Source organism: Dasypus novemcinctus, chromosome 21 (assembly GCF_030445035.2).
Source record: "Dasypus novemcinctus isolate mDasNov1 chromosome 21, mDasNov1.1.hap2, whole genome shotgun sequence".
NCBI classification, from domain to species: domain Eukaryota; kingdom Metazoa; phylum Chordata; class Mammalia; order Cingulata; family Dasypodidae; genus Dasypus; species Dasypus novemcinctus.
Genome location: NC_080693.1, coordinates 9327419 through 9351660, shown reverse-complemented (window position 1 = coordinate 9351660; position 24242 = coordinate 9327419). Strand labels below are relative to the sequence as shown.

The following is a 24242-nucleotide window of genomic DNA, read 5'->3' as shown; positions in this document are numbered from 1 at the left end:
CTCCCTTCACACCTCTTGGATCAGATTGTATTTTCATGTTGATGTGGGCTATAGATGCTACGCTCTTTGTCTCTTCAGAGATAACCTTAACCTAAAATGTCTGTCCTGCCTTGTGGGTGTGGAAAGGTAAGAGGCTGCAGTCCTGCCCTTGGTAACCATGGCAACAACTCCAGTCCCAGGAAATCGTTTATCAATGCAAACTCTATAAACTGTAAATATTCAGGGAAATGCAATCCGAATGTGCTGAAAGCTTATCTAGAATGTATGAAGTCCATGCCAGAAGCTTACCTAGGATGTGGAAGATATATATGCTAATTCAAGCCTACTGAGCACTGAAACAAAGAACAATTTAACCCTTCCTCTCTGTATAAAAGGAACTCAAAATTCTTGTTCAGGGCTCCGGTTTGAAACAGAAAGCTCCCGAGGCCAGCCAGCCATCAATAAATCATTTTTCCTTCTCAAAATCATTCCTGACTCCTGGCCTTTCTATACGCAAATAATTGAGCCTCTCTCAGCTTCTACAACAATATGGATGTTTATTTTTAATCAAACTGTGGCGTCTTGATATTTGGACAGATGGGATACTCTTATAATAACTGTGTTAATGCCCCTTGTCTTCTAATTGTAAAAAAAATCACAAAACTTCATATTTCCAAATCAAAAATGAAAGAGAAAATATTAAGTGAATATTAAGAATACACTTTTGTTAATAAAGAATATGTATTTAAAATATATGAAAATTTGCTTTCTCTATGATGGGTATGATTCGTTTTAATCTTATTTTTTTTGTGAGTGTGGGAGAAACAAAATAATCATAGTTGCTAAAAATAGCTGAATTAATTTGAGCTATCTATATATGTACTCTTCATTTATATCTGAAAATAAAATTAATAATAATTAAATACACTTAAATAATGTTCCCCTATTCTTTCTGATATCATTAAAGTTAAATAATCATGAAGTTTCTCTTTGGAATAGAATCTAAGAATTGAATTAAGGAAATGATAGTTATGGATGATTATATGAGACAGACAGAATTAGCAATTGTAGGAATGTGTTTGAAAACAAAATTAAGTTTGGTGTTTTCAGTGAGGAAGATTGTCTCAACAACAACAAGTTTCCATTAGATGGGAACAAGCTTGACCACTATGTTATCATCAAGTTCCCCCAACCACTGAGTCAGCCATGAAGAAGGTTAAAGACAACACACCTGTGTTCATTGTGGATGTCAAGGCCAACAAGGACATCATCTAACAGGATGTGAAGAAGGTCTGTGACATTGACATGGCCAAGTTCAACACCCGGATCAGGCCTGATGGAGAGAAGACAGCCTATGGTCCACTGACTCCTATTATGATTTCGATGTTGCCAAAATATTGGCATCATCTAAACTAAGTTCAGCTGACTATTCTGAATGTAAGGTTTTTGGCCTTTAGAAAGGCAATTTGTCTACTGAATTTGTTACAGATTAGCGATATTGACCAGACTCAGACTTTGAATATAGTTCCAACTGAGAGCTTTATTAGCTGTGCAGCGACTGTCTCATCCTACACAGAGGAGAGAGCAGCCCTGAGTTTCAGGGAAGATGTGTTTTTATAGCCTTTTAGGAGGGGGAGGGGTTTACGAGCAAGCAAGCAGGCACAGGAGCAGAACACTGCGGTTAGCTGAAGATAGCGTAACTATTTTTTTCTTCTAAGAACCCCATGTTCTTTATTGGCACTTTTCTTGTGGGCAGTCCTGAGTTATTTATTGGCACTCTCCTTGGAGGCCGCCTTAAGTTATTTACTTACACTCTCCTTGGAGGCTGCCTTAAGTCATTTATCTATCTGAAGGCACTTGCAATTTCCACCTCCCAATGTAGTTCTATTCCTATTTTCCCAAGGTGGCCTTACCCTTACAAATTAAGGTAGAAGAACAGAAAAAATGTATATTTGGGAGATTAATCTTAAAAACCTGAGAGAATTATGAAGTCTTATGGTATCATAGACCAGGTGTATCAGGTTTTTTCTCCATGTCACAGAGAAAAACTATTGGAAACCTGGGTAGAATTGGATACTGAAAATGTCTAGGAGAGTCAAACTACTTTGCGTGTGTTGAATTTGGATGTATTGAAACCAAAGAAACCATTTTGGCTGGGAACCACATTGTAACATGGGCACTTTTCACAAATAGTACCCATGACTTTAGGAATTTTTATTGGGAGGATAGCAATGTCACATCACTGGTACATAGAATGAGTAACCCCATAGCTTATAAATCTGAAACTAGGAGACTGATGCTTCCAGTGTTCAGAGACTAGTTGGAAAATTAGAGACATTATAGAGTCAGCACTGACTTGCAAGAATTCTATAGTATTTATTTTTACCACATCTATAGATGGGGTATCCCTGAGGACACAAGGTAATTAGAAAACTAAATCATAAAGTTGATGTAATTTTAGAGGGTATCAACTGGGATTGGTTGGGAATTGAATCAGATACCCCACAAAAGACTTGGATAAGAATTAATCCACATTCTTGTGGCTGTGGACTCATTTGTTAATAGGACTTTGAAGATGTTATTATTAGTTAAAATATGGCCAAACTACATAAGGGGAGGTCTTAATCCAATATGTCTGAAGTCAGGTAAAACTAGAGGGGAGTAGCAGACACAGAAAAAAGATCACTATATGACAGATGATGTCAGAGCACTATAGCCTTGGGGGGAAAGAAAGCTTGCTGTCACACTTCTAGCCTCTCAAACTGTGAGAAATAAATCCCTATTCTTTAAGCCACCCACATTTTTTTATTCATCATTAAAACCTTTGTAAAGCAACACAGGGCCGTAGGTATACATGGTAGTCAAAGAAGGCACTACAAGATGGTGAACTGGATGAAATGAGTATCAATCTGCATAAACGTGAAATAATTCTTTGGAGTGCACATGATAGTGCATTCCCATTGAACCAAATATTTCTAACCTAATAGGTTAATAAAGGTGGAAGGGCTGAGAGGAAAGACACATTGAGAAGTTAAAGTCTAAAGGACAGAGATCATGTGGTAGAAAGAGAGAATGTGTTTGGTGATTCCTAACAGATTTTTTTACTCCTCATAGGAAAGGGAGGGGGCTACTGGAAGGTCTTAACAGGGGAGAACTTTCTAATTAAAGCACAGCTGGATGACCATTTATTAATAGACTTGTTTCTCTTTGCTGACCCAAAATCAAGAGGAGTCTGAAAATGCCTACTTTATAGGCAAGTAATTTTGTTTCTGATTGAGAAGTCTGATGGACAGTTTATTTCCTGGAGAGAAGAGGACAGGGACAATTCTGAATCTAACCAACAAAGGTTGCAGTATCAGTATTGTATTAATACAGGGCCTTTTGTTTCCCCTGTATCTGTTTAAATTGTAGAATCATAAATGTGAGGTATGTGATTTTTCTCTATTTATCATGATATTTTCAAAAACTTGAGCTACATGGTTTACCTCGTGGGTGGCTTGTGTTATGGTAAATTATTTTACACTCCTAAGGGCATTAACTAAAAATGTTAGAGATTGACAATACCTAACACTGAATATGCTTTAAATGCTGTTTCTAATGGATCTAAAGTTAGAGGCAGATTCATCATGTCCTTGAAGTTAGTAATAGATGGGTCTCCAGACAATATAAAGGGAAGACATCGAGGAAAACCTTAAAGAATTTCTCCTGTTTAAAAGATGTTAGCAAACCTGGAAAGGAAGATTTTCTATCAGGATTAGCTAAGTCCTTAATTTGGCAGTTCATTTGGACTTTCACACAAATTTCTCTATACCGCTACTCTATGACAGGTGGTTCAGCCATGCAGGCATCATTAGAACTGAATTTTATCCTCAAAGGATTAAGGTCTCCATGAAGGCATTCAAGGATGGTCATAGCAATTTCTATGATTTCTCTGAGGTTTCTTATTTTGACTTATATTTGGAAGCTATAGACCTCCTCTTTCCCTGAAAAACGAACAATATTTTCTCTTATTACATCAAGTGTACACAAAAATAATACAAAATAGAAGGGCTCTAAGATATCAAAACTTTGAGAAGAGGACATCGTAGAGTTTTTCCTCACACGAAGGTAGATTTCTTTGTAATTTTACCCATAGTATACCACCATGATATCTCTCCTCATTATTTAAGTAGTATTTGGTTTTCTTAGGTGCTTATATAATTTAAATAATTGTAATGTATGAGAATGAGTAAATAATTTTGAAAACTGGTGTGGTATTCAGCTTGTTGACTGGAGAAAATAGGGATGCATCATAATGCAGCACGGCCTGCATCGTTTAACAATTTAGCTTTCTTGGCTCCCTGTAGGTGGTGGACTTGGAAGCTCTAGGGGCCCAGTGGCTGTTTTCCACTCACTGTAACATGCTTGAATGTGTGCATGGCTGTCAACATGTAACCACCTAGGTTGCCAGCTGCTCTCTTAGGATTAGGATTGATAGTTTTATGATCATTTCTGATATGCAAATTAAATGTTAATATCTGAATTGTCTCTTTCAAATATTTGGAGTTATTCTATATAAACCTCTTTTGTAGATCTTTTCATTGAATCTATATATTGACATCACAACAATCACTTAAGATATTGTGTAGATATAGTCCTACTTCCCCTCAGCACTAAATTCCATTCCTTATTTGGCAAAGGCAAGCAGGTAAAAACTAAAATGGTTGGAATGTGGTGGGGGAAGTGGTTTATTAAAAACTTTTGCATGGCAAAGTTAGATCTTCTCAGATAGGCTGTAACCTCTGAAGTATCCAATCTATGGAGAAACAGAGGAAGGGCTTGCATGCTAGGCTTAGAGGTATAAATTGTGTCAGTTTTTTTGTTTGTTTGTTTGTTCAGGGTGCTAGCCACGTTTTCTGGTTGTGCACCCCTTCTTTCAAGATGGAGAATAAATTCTTTTCTTCTCCACAATTGGGTGAGCCTTATTTTCTTCCAGAAGAAGATTTCTTTTTCACATTTTTTATCTTAAATCATCATCAGTTCAAACATTACAAAAGTCATGATAAGTGGAAAAAATCCTACATGTTGTAGTTTAGAATTTGACAGGTGTTCTAGATAATGCCACTGACACCATAAAACTTTCCCTCAATAAGAACATAAAATTAGACAGGTCCTGATTTGAAATATCAAAACTCCAGATATAACATGGCCTCTTATGGTGGAACATGTGCAGTCTTAGAGGGAAAATCTATTTACATCACTGCAGAATTTCTTTGGTTCCTTCTATATTGGCTCAGATTATCTACATTTCAGTTCAGGCTGGATACACTGAAAACGGAGTCTTCTGCATAAATGTAACTATGTGTTCCTGCAAATCTTGATCAAGAAGTTAAGACTGCAAAGCCGTAAATAACTTCATTGTTTCCTTCAGGAAATTCTCATGACTTAGTATATCTGTACATACATTAGGTTTATCTGAGCAAAAATACTTTTTATGAAGAAAAGAGTTTGCTTATTAAGACTTTCCGTTCTCAGGGTATGAGTTTTAAGGGAAGATCTCAAGATGTTTGTCTCCTTTTTCCTCCAATATTAGCAAATTATGCTGTCAATATTACCCAATCAAAAACAAGTCTCTATTTTGAAAATCCTCTGTACATATAATTTAACTCATTCATGAACAAAATGAGGCATAGCAAGTATGCTAGGGAATATCTCATTTTAGTTATGCTCCCTATGTAATTGTCTAAAGAGAATGCTAATTGCTTGTCATTTTGTCAAAATAGCACATAGAATTTTTCAAATAATTTGAGTTTGATGTGGTAATGGGTCACCCATAAACATTAGTTATGTTGCTTGGTTGTAATCATTACTGTTGTCAGGTTTACTGTTCATAGAACCTTGAAAGCTTCTGCACAACCACTGGCATGGCAGTTCATGTGTCAGAAACAAACTGAACATCTTGAAAAAAGCATAATGGAATCCCTCAAAAATGCCACTTGAAGCCAAGATGGTAGTATAGACCTGAGAATTTAATAATTTACATTTCCTTTGTGAGGTCATCCTGTCAACTCCTGAAAAGGGAGAATCAAGAGAATATTTATAAAGAAAAGAAATCCATATATTTAAGCACTTTCCTAAAAGATGTAAAAATCTGACCATCACTTTTCATCAAAAGTTCTAACTAACAGACGCAAACAGAATTATGCAATTTATGTGATTCCAGGATCCAAAACCATTAAAAGACCTAACTGAAAGTTTCCTTTGTTGAATAAAAACAATAGGATTTGTTTTAACCCACTGTGAATGAACCTCTGGAGTCAATCCATTTTATCAAGGAAGGTGGTTAATTAGCATGAACTCCATGTATAACTCAGTTTGTTTACTCAATTATCTGAGAATTTTTTCTCCCATTAGCCATCACTCAGTAAATTTCTCCACTGGCAGGTGTTTCCTTGCCTGAGAAGTCACAAATATATTTATTTATTTTTCCTTTACTTAAGCTGTCTTTTAGTTATTCCTAAATAATACATTTATTGATTTTTCCTCATTTTGTTAGATATTTATTGCATTGAGTGACAAAATTTGTTTCTTTAAACTAGCATTTATTAGGCACTTATTACTTTATATAAATTGCTTTCTTTCTCATTTATCAAAGCTGTTATGAATTAATTAGGCAAAAATATATTCAAGATGAAAAACAAAATTTTATGAAGAGCAACCTTTACAACCCAATGCAGGGAAATATTTACACAAGTCTTTAGGTCACACATAAATATGTAATATATTAAATTAAAATAAAAATTAATATTGACATGAATTGATATTTAGAGCAGTAATTGAAGTACCAGATCTTCATAATGTCATACATAATCCTTTATTTCTTAAAAATGTGTGAGAAATAACATGTATGAGAAGGAAATAATGAGACATGTAGTTGTATCCAACAGCAAGACTTCAATTTCTGAAAAGTGATCATTCAACCTGTAATTTTAAAAATAATGACAAACTAAGTCAACAGTTATGAGATGGGTCGTGTCAATGAATAGAAGAGTCCTTCACCATGCAGGTAAGTAGGCTTACACAATTATTTCATTAGTTCTCATTCTTCTGAATGTATTAATTCATTTTTCTCACTTCCCATGAATTGCAGTATTAGTTTTGTTTTATCACTGGCTTAGATTACCATTTCTTTAGATTTCATTTTTAATTTTTAAGTACTTAAATTGGTTTAATTGATAATGTCCCCATTTTCCAGGGTTGTTATGACAAACTCCACATGCTGTTTGGCTTACAAGCAGAATTTATCACCTCAAATTTTGGAAGTTAGAAGAGCAAAATCAAGGTCTTTAATGGCCATGTTTTCTCTCAGACATCTATAGAGTTCAAGTTTTGAACAGCTACAAACTTTGGGGATCCTTAGCTTATATCTCTGCTTCTATTACATGGTGGCATCTCCCTTCTTGTGTATGCTCTTTGAAACTTTCCACTGAATTCTACCTTATATTGACTTTGACTGGCTTTTTTCTTCTTATAAGGATCCAGTGATATGGATTAAGGCTTGCCATGACTAATTTACCTATTCTAAATGTGATCTTCAAAGATCCTATTCATAAATGAGTTCACACCTTAAATAACAACAATAGCTTCAAAAGCCCTATTTCCAAATGGGTTCACTACTCCAGGAAAACAGATGAAGACTTGAATGTGTCTTCATGTGAGACATGATTCAATCCCAACTGTTTGCCTCTGGTTTCCAAAATGACATGTTCCCCAAAGCAAAGCATATTCACCTTGCCCCAATATCCCAAGAAAGCTATAGAGAAAGCTAAGCAGGCTGCTGTGAGGAGGACTATGGGACCACCAGGTGGGAGGGCCTGGAATAACACATTGAGGTGACACATTGTGAACAGAATGACAAGAGGGAGACAACTCTGCACACAATGTGGGAAGAGGGAGACTGGGAAAAGCACAGCAGGGAAAGAGTCAGAGCCAGAGGGAGTTTGGCCAGAAAGGAGGCTAAGAAGGCAGCTGCTGTGCACAGAGCCTCGACTGAGGCTCAGCTGGGGGAGGAGCTGCCCAGCCCTGTTGTATTGATCTGCAGGATTCATATTAAATGGGAGATAGATCAATAGAGGTAGAAAGAGAGTGGTGAAGACAGAAAAGAATTTAGTGTAAATCTTAGGGGGGGTGTTCTGACATTTAGCCATATTATTGTGTTTAGCAGCAAATCCCTAGGCCAGGACTCAGTCCAAGGGGGATTATCTGAGGCTGCTTGTACCTGGAAGCAGAGATGGCAGGGACGCAGGGCACAGGCAGCCCACCACAGAGGCTGAGAGGAGGCATTTGCCTCTGACTCTAAATACAATGAGTAATAGTTTACTCCATAGTTCACACTCTCCCCCAGTACATTCAGTGGGTTATGGCAGGATATATAATGTATAGCCATCTGACCCTGCAATATCATTTAGGACAACTCCAAAGTCCCAAAAATGCCCCTCATCACATCACTTCTTCCCACTCCTTGCCCTCAATGACTACTGTGGCCACTTTCTCCCCACCAATAATACAATTTCTTCTATTACTAGTCACAAAAGTATTATAGTAGAATATCAGTAAATCCACTCTAATCCATATTTTATTCCTCCATTCTGTGGGCCCTGGGATGGTGATGTCCTCTCCACCTCTATATTGAGAGGGGGCTTAGACTCCACATGGATGATGGATGCAATTCTCCTGCTTGCAGTTGTAGGCACTCTCAGTTCCCTGATGTGGTGATTGACCATCTTCACCTCCCTGTTAGCTGACCTGGGTAAGTCCAAGGAACCAGACAGTAGGAGTTGCAACTCTGCTGAGGCTCAGGGCCCTGCCATAACCTACTGAATGTACCAGGGGAGAGTGTGAACCAGAGTAAACTATTATCCATGTGGTGCAGCAGTGCTCCAAAATGTGTTCACTGAGTGTGATGGTGTACCACAATGATGAGGGAGATTGTTAGTGTGGGAGGAGTGGGGTGGGGGCATGGGGGGTATACAGGAACCTCTTATGCTTTTTATAATGTAACCTTTTTTGTGATGCATGTATCTTCAAAAAAATACAATTTACAAATTGATGGGGTGGGGATGGGGGGTGGGTATATGGGAACCTTATTTTTTTTTTAATGTAACATTTTATGTGATCTACTAAGTTAATAAAACTAAAAAAATTAAAAGAAAGATAAATAAATAAATACAATGGGAAGCCTCTGGAAGGATTCCTGGCTCAGCAACAGTGACTGAATTTCATCTCATTTCAACCTCATCGTGGTACAGAATGAGACAGCAATCCAGGAGGGAAAGTGAGTTTCCTAAGCTCACACAGCCCTACCCAGCCCTGTTTTGAATTTTATTGGATGTTACATCCATCCCTAACTGTTTATTCCATGTCTGTCTGTGTATTATCTACATGGGAAACAAGACTATGGGGTTTTCAGTGTTCTCCCCACTTAGGCTTGATGATGTCTCCAGGAAGCAGATGCTAGAACAATTCCCACTGTGTCAGTGAGGAGACTGGGGAGGCCTTGGTGACTAGTCTGGGGGCACAAAACTGAAAAGAAGGAGTAGCTGGGTCTGAACATGGCTGGGGACTGAGCTGCACACAGGCCTTCCCAGGTAGCCATAGGGAGGGACATGTTGGCAGGACTGTGTCCAGTTAACAAGGTGATCTAGGTGAGGAGGATAGACAGACAGATGTGCAGATGGACTTTTGTGGAGTTCTTACAGTTGAGGGGCCCAGGTAAGGTAACCTAAGGAGGTGACCTCACTTTCTTGATGAGAGGTCCCAACAGAACTTGGAACTCTGGTAACCAGGCACCCAGATTCCAAAGGCAGCCCCTTCCCAGCTCATTTGGCAGGAGACACCTGAGAGGGAACCATGTTCTCCTGCTGTGTTGCTAGTTCACAAGGCTCCAGCCTCAACCAAACCAGAAATGAGTCCCTTTTCCATTGTTTTCAACATTGGCTCAGGCCTCAGCCACAAAGCCCTTGGCTATCATCCCAGAGGTACCCAAAGGTAATGTGGGGTGGCCCAGGGACAGCCAACTCAGCACATGTCACTACTCTGCTCCTTCCTGGGCAGCTCCATGTCCATCCACCTCCCAGTGGGTGGGAGACATGAGCAGTGGGACCACCCTGGGAAGGAGCAGGCTTCAGGGACAGGTCCCCAGGAGGTCCTTCCCTGTCAACTGCCAGGTCATGGCTGGAAGTCTCATCTTGGGGTGGCACCCATGTTTACCTGTGTTAACCTTGTTCCCCCAGTTGTCATCTCCTCTCCAGTAGGGCTTGAGAGGAAGGCAGGCACCCATCTGGGCCTGATCTAGGTCCCAGCCAAAACAAGGAGCAGCTTCCCTTGTGAAGTAGGGCAGTCCACTAGCTGATGCCTCTTGGCCTGGCTGCCGGGCACTGTGTTCACAGAGCTCCACGCAGATGGTCAGTGAGGAGCTGGAGGATGGCCTCATCTACACCATCTCTCTGCAGAAGGTAGAGGTCCATCATGGTCCCAGCCAGAGCCAGTGCTGGTTCCAGGTAGGAGCAGGTGTTGATTGGTGTCCTGCAACCATGGAGAAACACCCCAGGCCTGTATCCCACCCCAGCCTCTCCCTTTCTCCATCTCCCAGGGCTTTTGCCCCTGTGTGGCCCAATATCCTGCTTCCTGAGCAACCTGGATTCCCACCAATCACCCACCACACTTGCCAGGGGGCAGGTCAATTCCAATGGTTAAAGGAATAGCAGAGAGGAATCATTTCCATGGGTTTCCCTTCAGGGTAGGCTGAGGGGTGGGTTCACTTGACACACATGTGCTTTCTGCTGCTGTATTTCTGTTTCCACTCCCAGCCCCATGTCCCCAGCAGCAGTCTTTGTGACTGTCTTTCCACACTTGCTCCAAGCCATACTGCTCTTCTCACTTAGGAGGGTTCTTGTGATCTCCCATAGCCTTTCCCTCCACCTTCCCAGGTCAGAAGCTGAGGTCTGGACTCAGCTGCCCAATATTCCAGAAGGGAAGCAGCTTAGAGCAGTGATTCGGCCTTTGGTGCTGCTGAACCTTGAACTGTCCTTCCTTGCAACCCTGTCAGCACTGCTGTCCTGAACACATCCCATGTACCCCAAGGCACTGATCCCTCCCGCCCCTGGTAGAGGCTCCCAGGAATGAAGGACACACAGACATCACTTTCAAGAGCAAGGACCAGATACCTAAGGCTGGAGCAGTTCAGTTATCACTGGCTGGCTGTTTCGATGGGAGCATCCTTGTGCCCTGCCTGGAACTGGCTCTTTTCATTTTCCTTCATTTTCCTGATCTGGGGTTAGGGTGGCAAAAGGCATAGCCTTGTGACTCTTGCCCCATGAGCAGTGGAGCCTGAAAGTTGTTTACTGACCAGGTGGGCTTGCTGTTGTTCCCTGAGGAATCTGTTCAAATCCTCAGGGCTGCAAGGATCTTTCTCCTCGTAAGGACACTCCACGTGTCTGCCCTTTGCTGTGTCTGGGATCTCATTTTTCAATTATTTCTTCAACTCAAATTCAATTTTAAGGCCAAGGGTCTTTCTCTGCTAGAGGCACACACATCCCCCTTGGCCTCAAGTCACTGAGGGCTTGGGTGCAGCAGGCCTGCCCATAGTCCCAGCCTCACCTGGGGGTCTACAGTTCTGCCTCCAATCACATGTGCCTCCTCTGTCCCATCCTAGAGGAAGAACAACTCGACCCTCACGAAGGAGGAGAGCTGCACAGTGCAGACAGTCAAGGCAGGCAATTGGGAGAAGCTGATGGAGCATCTGGTGCCCGCCTTCCAGGAGGGTCACCTCATATATATCAACATCTTCAGAACATACCAGGTCTTCACCACCACCGAGTAGGTCCTGGACTGGTTGTTCCACAGGTGAGAGCCAGCCCCACTCCTGGCCACTTGACTGCTCTACCCCCAACTTTCTTGTGCCTCAGAAATGTCATTTCACCTACTGGCCTCAGTTTCCTCCTTCGGAAGATCATTTAAAGGAAAAATCTTCAAGGTTGATTGTAAGGACTAATGGGAGAATCCATGAGAAGTGCTTCCCCGACCCTGGTTCAGTGGACAAGGTAGCTGGAGGGGCAGGGTTGTTCCTAAGCAGGACTTTCCTCTTCCCAGTGAAGAAGCTCACAACATCTCCCCCTTACTGACCCCAGATTTCTCATTTCTAAAGGAGGTTTGAGACCCTTTTCAGGGCCTCCAACCTTGGTGTGGTCAGAGCAGGGATCATTGTAGGTCACCAGAGGGGTCCAGACTCACCCTAGGTCTGAGAAGATGCTGCTTAGGACTCATTCCTTCACAAGTATACATCAAGTGTCTACTAGTTGCAGACACTTTCTGAAACATGTAGCTCATGCAGTGAACAAAGCAGACAAATTTCCCTGCTCTTCTGGGTTCCATTTGAGTTGTGGCTGCAGGCAGTAACATGAGTCACCTTAAGCAGGGGGTACACTAATAAGTTAGCTGTGACATGCTCATGATCTCTCCTAGATATGGACATAAGCACCATGGCAGCGGTGGGCATGACATATGCCTTGAAATGAAAAAGTGAGTGTACTTTGGGAGAGGGAGAGGGGCTCTCCTCACCTGAGACCAGTGTGGGGAGTTGGGTGGTCAGTGGCAGGGAAGGGCTGGGCAGAACACTGGGCCCCCCTCATCCTATGGCCCCCCAGAGGGTCAGCTTCTCAGGCCAGAATTACTGGGTGGAGGCTAGGAGGGTCTGGGGCAGAAGGACAGACCCTGTCCCCTCCTCACTCACATATTGATGAAGTTCCTACTGTGTGTCAGTGCCAGACTATGAACAGACCAGTCAAAACCCTTCCCTGTCCTTATGGACTTTGCACTCCAGTGAGAGGGTCTCTGGGGGGCAGTGTGGAAGAAAGGCCACTTTCTGACCCTGCTGCCCACCTATCTGCCCTCAGCACCCTTTCCTCCCTCCTGAGCACCCGGCTGGACCAGTACCCTGAAGATTTCCTAGAACCAACAGAATCTCTGCATCAAACTGCTGGTGGTCTACGCCCAGGTGCATTTACCTGACTCTGCCCTAGAGCGCCGTGCCATGATTCTGCTTTCACAGATGAGCCATCCAGAGCCCTTTGAGGCAGACCCAAAGGGTGAGGAGGCTAGGAATAGTAGCATGGGAGCTTGTGGTGGTGGCTGGGACTGGACCACATAGGCAGGACCTACCAGAGATTGCCCTTGGGCCAGAAGCAGAGAAGAAACTCAGACTACTCACCTGGGAGACTGCAGTCTGGGCACACTTTTTTGAGCCAGATATTCCCCTGGAGGTTGTGGGATCTCCTCTGTATTTGAAAGACACTTGGAGCCATTCATCATGTGAACCTTCCTCTTCTCCAGCTCCTTTTTCAGCTCCAGAGCTGCAAATGCCTCCAGTGCAAACTGTGGTACCAATTCCACCACTTGCAGCAGACACAGAGGCAGTTCCAGAGGCTGATTCAACTCCATTCCCACTTCCACTGCCAGTTACTGAGTTTGCACCAGTGCTTGCTCTGGAAGTAGATCCTGACACATTACCTGCTGTAGCACCTATAACTTCATCAGCTGGAGCACCTGCTCATGTGGTGAAGGCAGCTACATCACAATTCGCTGAACAAGTTCCAGAGCCTGGGTCACTCATGTCAACATCAGATGCACCAGATCCAAAGCCAGAGGCAAGTCCAGCTCCACATAACTTGACAACTATACATGGATCAGCACTACCCACTCTGGAGGAAGAGCTTGCCCTTCAACATCAGAAGCACATCAAGCTTATTGCTTGAAGAAGCTTTGGTGCCACCTCCACAGCCACCTATGGGGGTGGGGCCAATGACCACTCTGCAGATAGAGCCAACTTCATCCCCAGATGGAGCACCTGCTGCCAGGCTGGAAGAAGGCACATCACCATCTGCATCACAAGTTCCTGAGCTAGAGGCAATCCCACCACTATCTCCAGTGCCACCTATACAGTCTGCACCAGGGTCCCTTCTGGAGCTACAGCCTGGTTACTCACCTTCATCAGCACAGGCTCTAGAGGGGAAGGCATGTCTGGCAGCACCACCAGAGCCACTGTCAGAACTAAAGTCAGCAGCAGGGCTGGTTACATCTCCAGAGCCTTCCTGCTCCTGGCCTGAGACCTCAAAGAACCTGCTGAATGAGGAGAAGGCTAACCTCTTGGCTTTCCCTCCTGAGCTGGTGGAGCAGTTGACACGGATGGATGTGGTGAGCAGCTGTGATCTGCAGGGTGGATCTAGGTGGATCTTCCCAGGATCTGCTGCTCCAGCCTTAGTATCCCCTGACCCAGAATCTTATTATCTTGTTCCAAAGCCTCACTCCACTCCCAGATTTTTAACCTGAGCAAGTTTATTAAGCCCTAAACCTACACTTGACCTCTCTAGAGAATAGATAAAGGACACTACACAAACCTACAATACACACCGACTGTGAAAACTACATGAGAGCAAAGAAATAGAAAACCTGAGGGGGCATGGCCAGTGGTGTTGAAGGGAGCTCACTGAGGTGCAACCAGCCTCCATGGGCGGCCTGCTCTATGCTGGGGTCTCCACAGCATTGACACTAATAAGACCCTGATGTGCACTGGATCCTTTGGTAGACACCCAAAGCATCCGCACACCCCCCTAGGCTAGGGACCATGCACGTGACTGCTAGTAAGCCAGGAGGCATTATCAGGATGGACCATGGTACCACTTGGGCCTGTAGAGGCATGAGGTGCCTCCCATGCTGGAGTTTGTGAGAGGGACTCTAAAGTGTAATTTCCTCTTCCCCTCTAGGCTTGGGCATTGGGTCACTTGTGTTATGTCCCATCAGGAGACAGAGAACACACCCTGTCCTCAGCCTGCCAAGCTCCAGCTGAGACCACTAGACCTTGACCTGGGTCTTGAGGGCCTGTGGGATCTAAGATGCTTGGGTGTGGGACACGCTAACATCTCCTCCTCCTCAGGAGCAGTTGAAGAAGGTGGTGCCTTATCACTGCCTGGGTGCCATCTGGTCCCAACACAACAAAAAGGGCAAGGATCATGTTGCACCCACCATCCATGCCATTGTCACGGTGGCCAGGGTATGCTCAGGGGGGGCCCTCTGGAATTCTGGAGCCCCTCTGTGCTTTTATGGCTCTCAGTCTTCCAGGCCCTCCCTGGTCTGTAGCACAGCTCTATACTATCCTCCCACCCAGGCTTCTCACTCAGGTTGAGTGTGGGTGTCCCTCTCTGGGTCCACAGCATGACCTCAGGGTCTCACTGCATGTCTGTCTCATCCTAGAGGGGAGATGTCAGCTGAGAGGGCTGAAACTGGAGCAGGGGGGCACTCAAACCACATCTCACTGCTCATTCTCCCTTCCAAGGAGTGCCAAATCCTCAAGAAATTTTCCTTGTTCTATACCATCCTCTCTGCCCTTGAAGGCCATTCAATTCACCATCTTAGGAAGAGTTGGAAGAAAGTTTCCAGGTGGGCAGGCTTCTCCAGGGACACCAGGTTGTACCAGGGACCTTGTGGGGGCTGGATATTGTCCTTCAGGGGGCCTGGGAGGTAGTAGCTCCTGGGCAAGGGCTGTGTGTGTGTGTGTGGGGGGGACACCTGAGATTAGCTGTTCTGCCTCCCCTTCCATCCACTGTCAGTTACAGAGTTGAACCAAATGGGGGCATGTTAAGTGTTTGCTTCTCAGCAACACACTTTGTCCTTAAAGGGTGAGGGTTAAGGGTCTGACCCTGTCCAGGGAAGGCTGTGTGGTTCTAGGAATCTGAGACTGAGGAGTGTTCAGGGCATGGTCTTGGGGGCACCTGAGAGCCTGTGCTCATTGCCACCCTACCCAATGCTACAGGATGTCATCCATGGCATAATCCCATGCCTGGGAGCATTTCTCACTCCGTTTTTTATGCTGAACTATGCCATGCAGGAGTATCTGGTAGTAAGTGAGCCTGGGGGTAGGGACAGGGTGGGAAAGGGACCCTGAGTCTTGGGAGGAGAGGCCACTCCTAAGCCCTGAGCTCTCACCACTGGGCACACAGGATGTCCTGAAACCCACAGTCTCCCTGGAAGCTGGGGTTCCATGACCTCTTTCTTGCAGATGAGTGAAAGAAGGCTGGTCCCAGGGGCCATCTCTCCATTGTCATCGAGGCTGAGACTGAAGGTTCTCCCTGTCTCCACTACTGGTCCCCACACCTGGAGCCCAGAGTCTGCCTGGTTCCATCCCTAGTCTGAACTGCCTTGTTCATGTTGAACCCTGCAGCAATGTAGTGTGAGAAGAAATTAAGGGTGATGGGCATGGCCATGGATGGGGGCCCCTTCATGATAGATGCAAACTCTGTCTTCCAGGGAAGGATGGTCAATTTTCACAAAAGGAGGAAAGTGAGCAGCTGTGGCCAGCACTGTTGGAGTGGGTCTGGGGTGGGGTGTAGGGATGGAACACAGTGTTCCTCCTGGGCAGGACACCCCCAGGCTGCATGAGGTTTCCTCTTAGTTTGATGGTGAGAGTTTGAGGAGAAAAGAGAGGGCCAAAGCCTCCTTCTGGAGGGTAGTGGATATACTTGGGATGAAGGACAACCTCATGGTGGATGAGCTGTGTGAACTCAGCTCTGAGGGCAGGTAGAGTCTGGAAGGGAGTGGAGGGGTCAGGGGACCCACAGGAGTGAAACCTGCCACTGGCCCCCATCCCACCCAGTGAACCACCCATGCCTTGACAGTGACTATTCCTTCCCTCTGGCCCCAGGAATACCAGAAGATCGCTGAGCTCCAGCAGCTCCAGGCAGGCTGCTTCTATGACTCCCTTATGCCCAATGAGCAATTTGGGACCTCGTTTGGAGACATGGAGCATCTCAGCAAGAAAGATAGGTGAAGCCAAGGCAGCATCAGGCCACAGTAGGTGTGGGATCACCACTGAGGATCTGGGGTCGACATAGGACCTGTTGCCTGAAGAGAGCTTGGTACCTAAATGCCAACTGCTGTGCAGACACTGAGCAGGAGACCTGAGTTGTGGCTCCTAGGACCCTACAACTGCCACTCTGTCACACAGCTACTACCTGTCTTGTGAACTGAAGCCCAAATCCCAGTCGGCTGGTAAGAAAGTCAAGGGCAAACACCGCCTAGAAGGAATCAAATCTTGGTGTGAAGAGTGAGTTCCCCATTCAGGGAGGACAAGTGTGGGCTGGCTCAGGGCTCATGGAAACTTCAGGTTAAGTGTGGGCTTGGGGAGCCTGACTGTTTAGCATGGGGATCTCAGCTCCACTCCCAGCCAAGCCTGTGAATGGGGCGAGTTGCCCCATCCCTGGGACTCTTTCCTCTTCTGTAAAGTGGGGTCATGCTGCATGATCTCTCAGTGAGTTAGAGCCCACTGGCTACTATTAATGGAATGACCACTTAGCAGGGTGCAGTGGTAGCAGGGGAGAAGCTTGATTGCATTCCAAGCAAGGCCCCCAAGGTAAGCTGACCCATACCTCAGCTGCCAGACCCCCGACACTGGGTCCAGTGGTAGCAGCAACCCCTACTCCAGTGTCCAGTTCCAATGTGGTCCTGACTTCAGCAGCGGGGATGCAGCTGACTCACCTCACATGCATGTGGCCAGATTCTAAAACTCTAAATTGAAAATCCACCTGAAACAATGTCCCAGAGTCCCATGATGGTCATGAAATAAAGGTAACTGCCCACCTCTTCTCATGTTGGCCCTCACCCTCATCCTCACCCTCCTTCTTCTGTGCCTGCTTAGCCTTCTCCAGGTCCACAAAGGGTCAAGAACTGTTGACTACCATGAATTTCTAAAGCCTACTAGAGGTTCTAGAGTAACCCTAGGGTGCCCCAAGGCTCCAGGCCTTCTGTTGATATTGCTGTTATCCACAGTTGAGGCAGTCAACCTCTGCATCAACACAGAACTCCTCCATTGTGACATCAGCATCCAGAGGAACATCCTCTTCCTCCTACTCCATCAAACCCAGGGCAAGTTGGTCCAGCCACAAGCATCACAACTCACAGTCATGCTATAAATGGCATGTGGCCAACTACTACATTGTCCATGTCAGCCTGGATGAGGACAACAGCCAGCAGTACAAGAGCATCATGGTGAGCTGGATGTAGAGCCATCCCCTGGGGCCCATCACTGGTTCAGGCAGGATACACATAAGGAATGACATGTCCCCTCTTTGTCATCCTGGAGCAGAGTTTGCAGTGGGTTGGGAAGGACAGAGAGCCACCTCCAGAGGCAGGAAGAGCATGAGTTCGATGGCGGTCAAAGCTCAGGACAGTGGACATATGAGTGAGGCTAGCACGCTGAGTCAGGAAGGCCTGGGAAAGGCTCTCTGAGACAGCCCCAAAGAGGAGGAGGGAAGGGATGGCCTGCCAGGCTTGAGGGGGACATGTGCTTGGCTGGCCTGAGGAACAGCATGGAGGCCAGGTGAAGGAGCAGGGGTCAAGGGGAAGAGTTGAAATCAGAAAGGTTTTGAGAGCTGGGTCACATCAACCCTGTGAGCTGCTGGATGGAGCTTGACTTTATCATAGGGGGAGATAGGGGTCACTGGAGGGTCAGAGCAGAAGAGGGGCAGCAGGTGACCTTTGGCCTCAATGTGGAGGTTGGGCCAGTGTTTGGCCAGTGAGGGGTGATGTCACAACCCAGAAGGGATCATGGGGTCTTCTCCAGGATGGTGGCCCTCAAGGTGTGAGCAGGACCCAGATCCTGGATGGGATGTGCAGATGGAGCCACTCCAGCCCACTGTACAGAGGCTGGCTGAGCTGCCATGTTACACACCCATCACGGGCTGCACTTCTCTTCTGGCAAGGAGCAGGTGTGGTTTAACTAAGCTGTTATTTGTTCAACCCTTGACCTAAGCCCTGCCTCTAGCTGGGCCCTCAGGGTCAAGGCAACTGCACCTGGACCTTGCTGACCACAGCTGCTTCCTGGAGCCTGGGGCAGTCCTGGAGTGCCATAGGTTATCATCCAGGCCCTCCTCCTCTCTGACATCTGGGCTTGGACTACATGTTGTGTGCTCTGCCCTGGAGGTGTCCTGGAGGAGCAGGACTGGGGCAGGGGAACTCCCTAAGGACAAGCCACCTCCTGTGATTGTTAGGCAGGAGGTGACAGAGTAAGGCCCAGATTTCACTCTTCAGCCCCCACCCTCTGCTGCTTGGTCACCCTTTGTCATCAGGGCCCTGAGAGTTCATAGCAATTGTTAAGGCCAAGTACCCAGGGTACAAGTTTCAGAATGTTTGGAAAGACCCCATTATTCAATGGAGGTCTCCCCAGAGGAGCAAGAGAAGAGAGTGAGCCCCCTTTAGACCCAGCCCTGAACAGAGGTGGCTCCATATGGTCTCTGGCAGCTGTATTCTGGGGAGCCAACCCCAGAACCCCATGCCCTGAGGGCCTGTCCCATGATCTACTACGGTATCCAACCAGGAAATGGTTCCAGCTGCAATCTGCAAGGCCATGGAAGAACACAACCCGGATGGGGACAAACCAGAGGACTACAAACTGGTGCAAATCATTTCAGAGGATCGAAGTAAGTCAGAGGTCAAGTTGGAGAGGACAGTGGTGGAGGGAGTAGGCTGAGCACCATGTCCCCAGCCTGAGGATCTGAGGCCCTCTGGTCCAATTTTACCTGAGACCAGGTACACAAACCAGGCTGCCCAGAGCAGCCTTCTATTCCCACAGCCTCTTCTCCTTACCTATTCCCTCTCCTTTGTGTACCCTGCCTTGGACATGACCCAGGCATTGGGAAACCAAGTTCAAAGGTAACAACATTGAGGTACCCAGAGAAAAGGCTTTTCACCATGAATCATGAGCAGGAAAGCCAAGCAGAGAGGCTCAACTAGAAAGGCATTTTCTGGACAGGAGTGGGTGACTTCACCTCCAAAAGCACCAGGACTGGTGGACACAGGCATCAAACATGCTACACACCATGCCTTTATGATAGTGAAAACTAGACCAAATTTCCTTGATCCCTTTTGGAGGCTCAAGGGAGCTGATTCAGTATTCTAGAAAATGGGAAAGGTAAAGAATCCAGAACAACAGCACAGACCCAGAGCCAGGCATCCTGGGCTCTGAACACTTAGATAGGTTTCTCAAGCATCTGGGTCAGCTTCTCATCCCCTAAGGGGAGAGAAAATTAATCAAGGTATGTGCACATGGTGTTTCTGTGCACAATAAAGTTAACTGGATTCTTGTCAGTGAGCTGATACCCCTCTCCAGCCATTAGCCCAGGCAAATTAAAATTACTCCCACCATTCCTAGAAGTTGGTTCTAAATCCTCTCTAGTCTCCTCTCTTGTCTTTTGAATGGGAAATGGGAGCTGTAAGGTGTAAAATAGGGCAGAAGGACCCATCCTACAGAACAGGAAGACCAAGGACTGAAGAGGTTGAGAAAGGAGATGAGTAGCCACACCAACTGAGGCCAGAGAAGGAATTCCAGCCTAGTGTTCCTTTCTGGCTGGCTCTAGGCCAGGAAGACAGGAGGAAGATGGGATCAGTGTAAATCCTTGCGGGGTGTCAGGTACTGCGTGGTCATGGAGGCCTTCAGGAACCCTGCTTGGGAGCTCTGGACAGGGCTGCCCTTCACTGGGCCCCAGTGGTCTTGTCCTGGGTAGTGCTGGATTTGGGGGCTGTGAACTGTGGTCCAGAAATTCAATTTCAGCTCCAAGATTCTGAGTAGTGAAGGCATCAGGGTGTGGGGTGGGGTAATAGTTGACCCTTCATCAGCTCCATTCTTGAGGTTGGCTGTCATGAGTCAGAGTCACTTTTAAAACAAGGGTTCTTCATTTTTAGCTATGCCTCTGCAGAGTCTTTCCTGCATACAGGTATCATTCAGAGGGCTCTTTTTGTTCCTGGAGTTGGACTGGGGATCCAGGTCTGTGGCTGAGGCCTGCTCTCATGGGGGCACAAAGGGTCGGGGTGTCCTGTGGTTTCTCAGAGCACAGCTGACCACCCATCTGCCCCACTCCCCAGTGATGCAGATCCCAGGCAGTGCAAATGTGTATGATGTGACGCATCCCTTATCTAAGTATCATTTAATGCTTACCAAGCAGACCACATCCATGGACTCCAAGTTCAGGAAGAGAGCTACCTCGGCCCTTCTGGGGAAGAAGCAGAAGGGGCTGAAGTTCCAAAAGGGGAAATTCTAACTGGCCCCTGGTGCCCACCAGCCTCAGTGTCTCCCCTTCTCAGGTCTGCCTGGCCAAGTAGGTTTGCTGATCCCCACCACAGTGGGCAGGCCAGGCAGGTACCTCCCTCCCCACAAGCCAGTTTGGGCCACCCCAGGACACCACTTAAACCCCTGAACCTACCCTGCTGCCCCTCAAGACTCTGTCCTGTGAAAGTTTATCTTGGGCTCCTGTGACCAGTCACTCACTTAGGGGACCATTGAGCTTCTTACCTGGAGCCCTTGGATGACATCTGTGACATTTCAGAATATACATATGTAGGGGATAGATGATATTTATCTATTATAAATAGTTAATGTTAGATGTGAATATTTTATTAATAAAGCCTTGTTTCAACTGCAGCCTTGGAGTTGATGATTTGTTCTTTCATTTATAGTGTTAATTGAAATGAGCTGGAGCCTCTCACATTGTTTATTCAAGTAAGAAATCATGCAGAATCATCAGTTTATTTGAGAAGGGAGAAGTGAAAAGAGCCAGCTACCCATTCCTGGCTTACTGAAGCAAACACAGATATTCCCTTTCACAGAGCAAATGTGCATTTCTGTATCAATACACCTAGAAGGAGTAGACACCGCCCATAAAGAACATCAGGATTTAGATGTTGAAGGTATTTCCATTTGCCAGGACCATTTCCTGACCCTGGACAGGGCAGTGGCTGCCTTTCTACCACTTTGGAGGAAGACATTTTCTGCTTCTTGGCTGAGGTTTTGTTTGAGCACCAAATAGGAACTTTGTAGTTTTCAAGGGAAAAGTCCAGATTTACATCAGCACTAGTTACAATAAAGTTAGAACACAGCTTCCAATATGGAACGCAAAAGGACAGAAGAAGATTATCAGCACATGGTCCAAGGGCAGGCAGAACTTAACATCCTCAGTCCCCTCTTTGCCCCATGGTCAAATCTTTACCTTAGATTTCATGCTTCTGGATCCTTATCCCTGACAACAGAATTCCTTTTTCTTATGAAGGGACTGGGGGGATTGGGATGCAGTTTTTCAGGTTCCAGCTGGTCCTTGCTTCATAAATGCTACTGCTCCCTATGAACTAGTGCTTCCCACTGCCCCGCCATTCCTTGTGCAATTTCTTAACCCCGAAAATCCCTGGCAGGCTGTGGCCTCTGTGTCAGGTACTGGTGGCCTCTCCTGCCTGGCTGGAACCTGAGGCATCACCCATGGGCTCTTAATGCCAAGAGAAGAATACTTATCCCTTCTAAGGCAGAGAAACCACACAGTCTTTTCTGTGGGTCATGGTGGAGTCTTGGATGGTGTGGTTTGAGGTCCACCATCTCGGGAATCTCCAGTTTGCACTCTCAGATATGTTGCTACTGATTATCCTCAAGAGGAGTTTGGCTCTGAGCCCTTAGAGATTGCAGCCCCCTGGGTTGATTGTGTCCATTGTCCAATATTTGTACTTTGCTTATGCCATTGGGCTATGGGCAATTCCTTTGGGGAGGGGGATAAAAGATAGGGCATGAGGGGGGAAGGGAATGCCACCAAGACTGAGGACCACACTATTGTACAGATACCTCCCCACAAATTAAATTACTGAGTGGCTTCCTGTCTGGGTGGTGACAGGCCCTGTCCCAAGCTACCCCTGTGCCCTCCCCCAGCTTCCCCAATGTTCAGGAACTAAAGGTTTAATCCCTGGCACAACACAGCCCAAGGACCCTGGCCCAGCCTCCTGCCTGCCCTAGCTGTGGGCTGTGGAGCCACTTCAGAAGGTTTATCAGGAAAGTAAAACACTAATCTTACATTTTAATTAGCAAATATATGTCTGAACTAATCCATTTTCTCTGTACATAGCAGAGTTTCCAGCTGTCTTTATTGAACAGGTCTATAAGTGAGGAAAATCTGGTAGCAACATCCACCACTAATGCCCAAATTGTGGACCCAAAATACTATTTTCCATGAAAAGGGAAGAGGGCACCTAGGAGGTATGTGTGAGTCCAGGTCTTGGCCAGGAAATACGTGAGAGGAACCTAATGATCATGATGTACTGGAGAGCATGGAAGGCACCAAAGTCCACAGGCGTGGAGTCAAAACATGACAGGAACCAACTGGAAGGCCTTCTGGCCAAATCTGGGACAAGTTTGGTATCATAGTAACCAAAAAGTACAAGCAACTCAAATGCCCATCAAATGATGAAAGGACAAAGAAAATAGAGTCTAGTCATACAATAAGATATTATCAGCCATAAAATGTAATGAAGTATAGATATGTGCTAGATGGTGAGGGACCCAAAGAACATTATGCTAAGTGAAAGAAGCTGGACACTAGAGACCACTTATAGGATTCCATTCATAGGAATGATCTGCACTAGGCAAATCCAGACAGACAGCAGGTAGTTTAGTGGTTGCTAGGGGCTGGGTTGAGGGTGGTTGGGGGAAGTGACTGCTCCTGGACCATTTCAAAGTGATGAAAATATTCTGGGATTAGATAATGATTATGGTTTTACAGCCTTATGAGTACTAAAAAGCACCGAGTATGGCATTTTCACAGGCTGAAGTTATGGCATGTTAATTATAACTCAATAAAAATAAAATGTTAAAATGATACTGGAAGGCCATAATATTGTTTGATTTTAGTTGGGCCTAGACAGCTTGTGAAATAGACAAGCACCTGCACATTCACTGGTGATCTTAAGAAAGCCTCAGGGGCTTTCAGAGACTAGAAGAATTGGGGGGTGGTCAGGTGAGTTGCTGTGTCCCTGGCTCAGGTCTTTCCCCATGATCAAATCCACCCATATCCCCCACCCAACCCTGGCTGGCCCCCTAGGAATGGCATATCCTTTCATGTATTTTGGGGGAAGCTCAGAGAGAGTCTTCTCATTACCATGAGCTTCTATGCAAGCTGTGTGATGTCCTGAGTCTGCCACAAGTAGGAAAAAGCCTTTGTGGGAACTTGGAAATCAGCAGGTGCTGACACTGCTCAAGCACTGATGTGCTGGCTGGTAAATTGCCATGGACTTGAGTCCCTCAAGTGCTACCCTAGTCTCCCTGCCTTTTTTTTTGGGCCCTAGGACCTCCCCATGATCTGACACCTAAAGGGTTCATGCTTCATGTCAGGGGCCTTAGGACCCCAACGAAGACTGGTGTTCTCTCTCTT

The 24242-nt window shown here is 45.8% G+C and overlaps 1 protein-coding gene across 4 annotated transcripts in view; it reads left to right on the top strand.

The window, feature by feature from the left end:
* Positions 1-21481, top strand: part of LOC131274947 (ral guanine nucleotide dissociation stimulator-like) — a 225986-nt gene extending 204505 nt beyond the window's left edge. For 2 of the 4 annotated variants that reach the window (XR_011646732.1, XM_071210269.1), the window contains 3 exons: positions 11672-11862; positions 12912-14208; positions 16712-21481. Coding sequence is in view for 2 of the 4 variants with exons in the window: in XM_071210269.1 (XP_071066370.1) it covers positions 13696-14208; positions 16712-16837 (639 nt within the window). In the remaining 2 variants the exon portion in view is untranslated. The remainder of the gene's footprint in view (positions 1-11671; positions 11863-12911; positions 14209-16711) is intronic. The other 2 variants (XR_011646735.1, XM_071210270.1) reach the window with 1 other exon arrangement.
* Positions 21482-24242: the final 2761 nt, after the last annotated feature.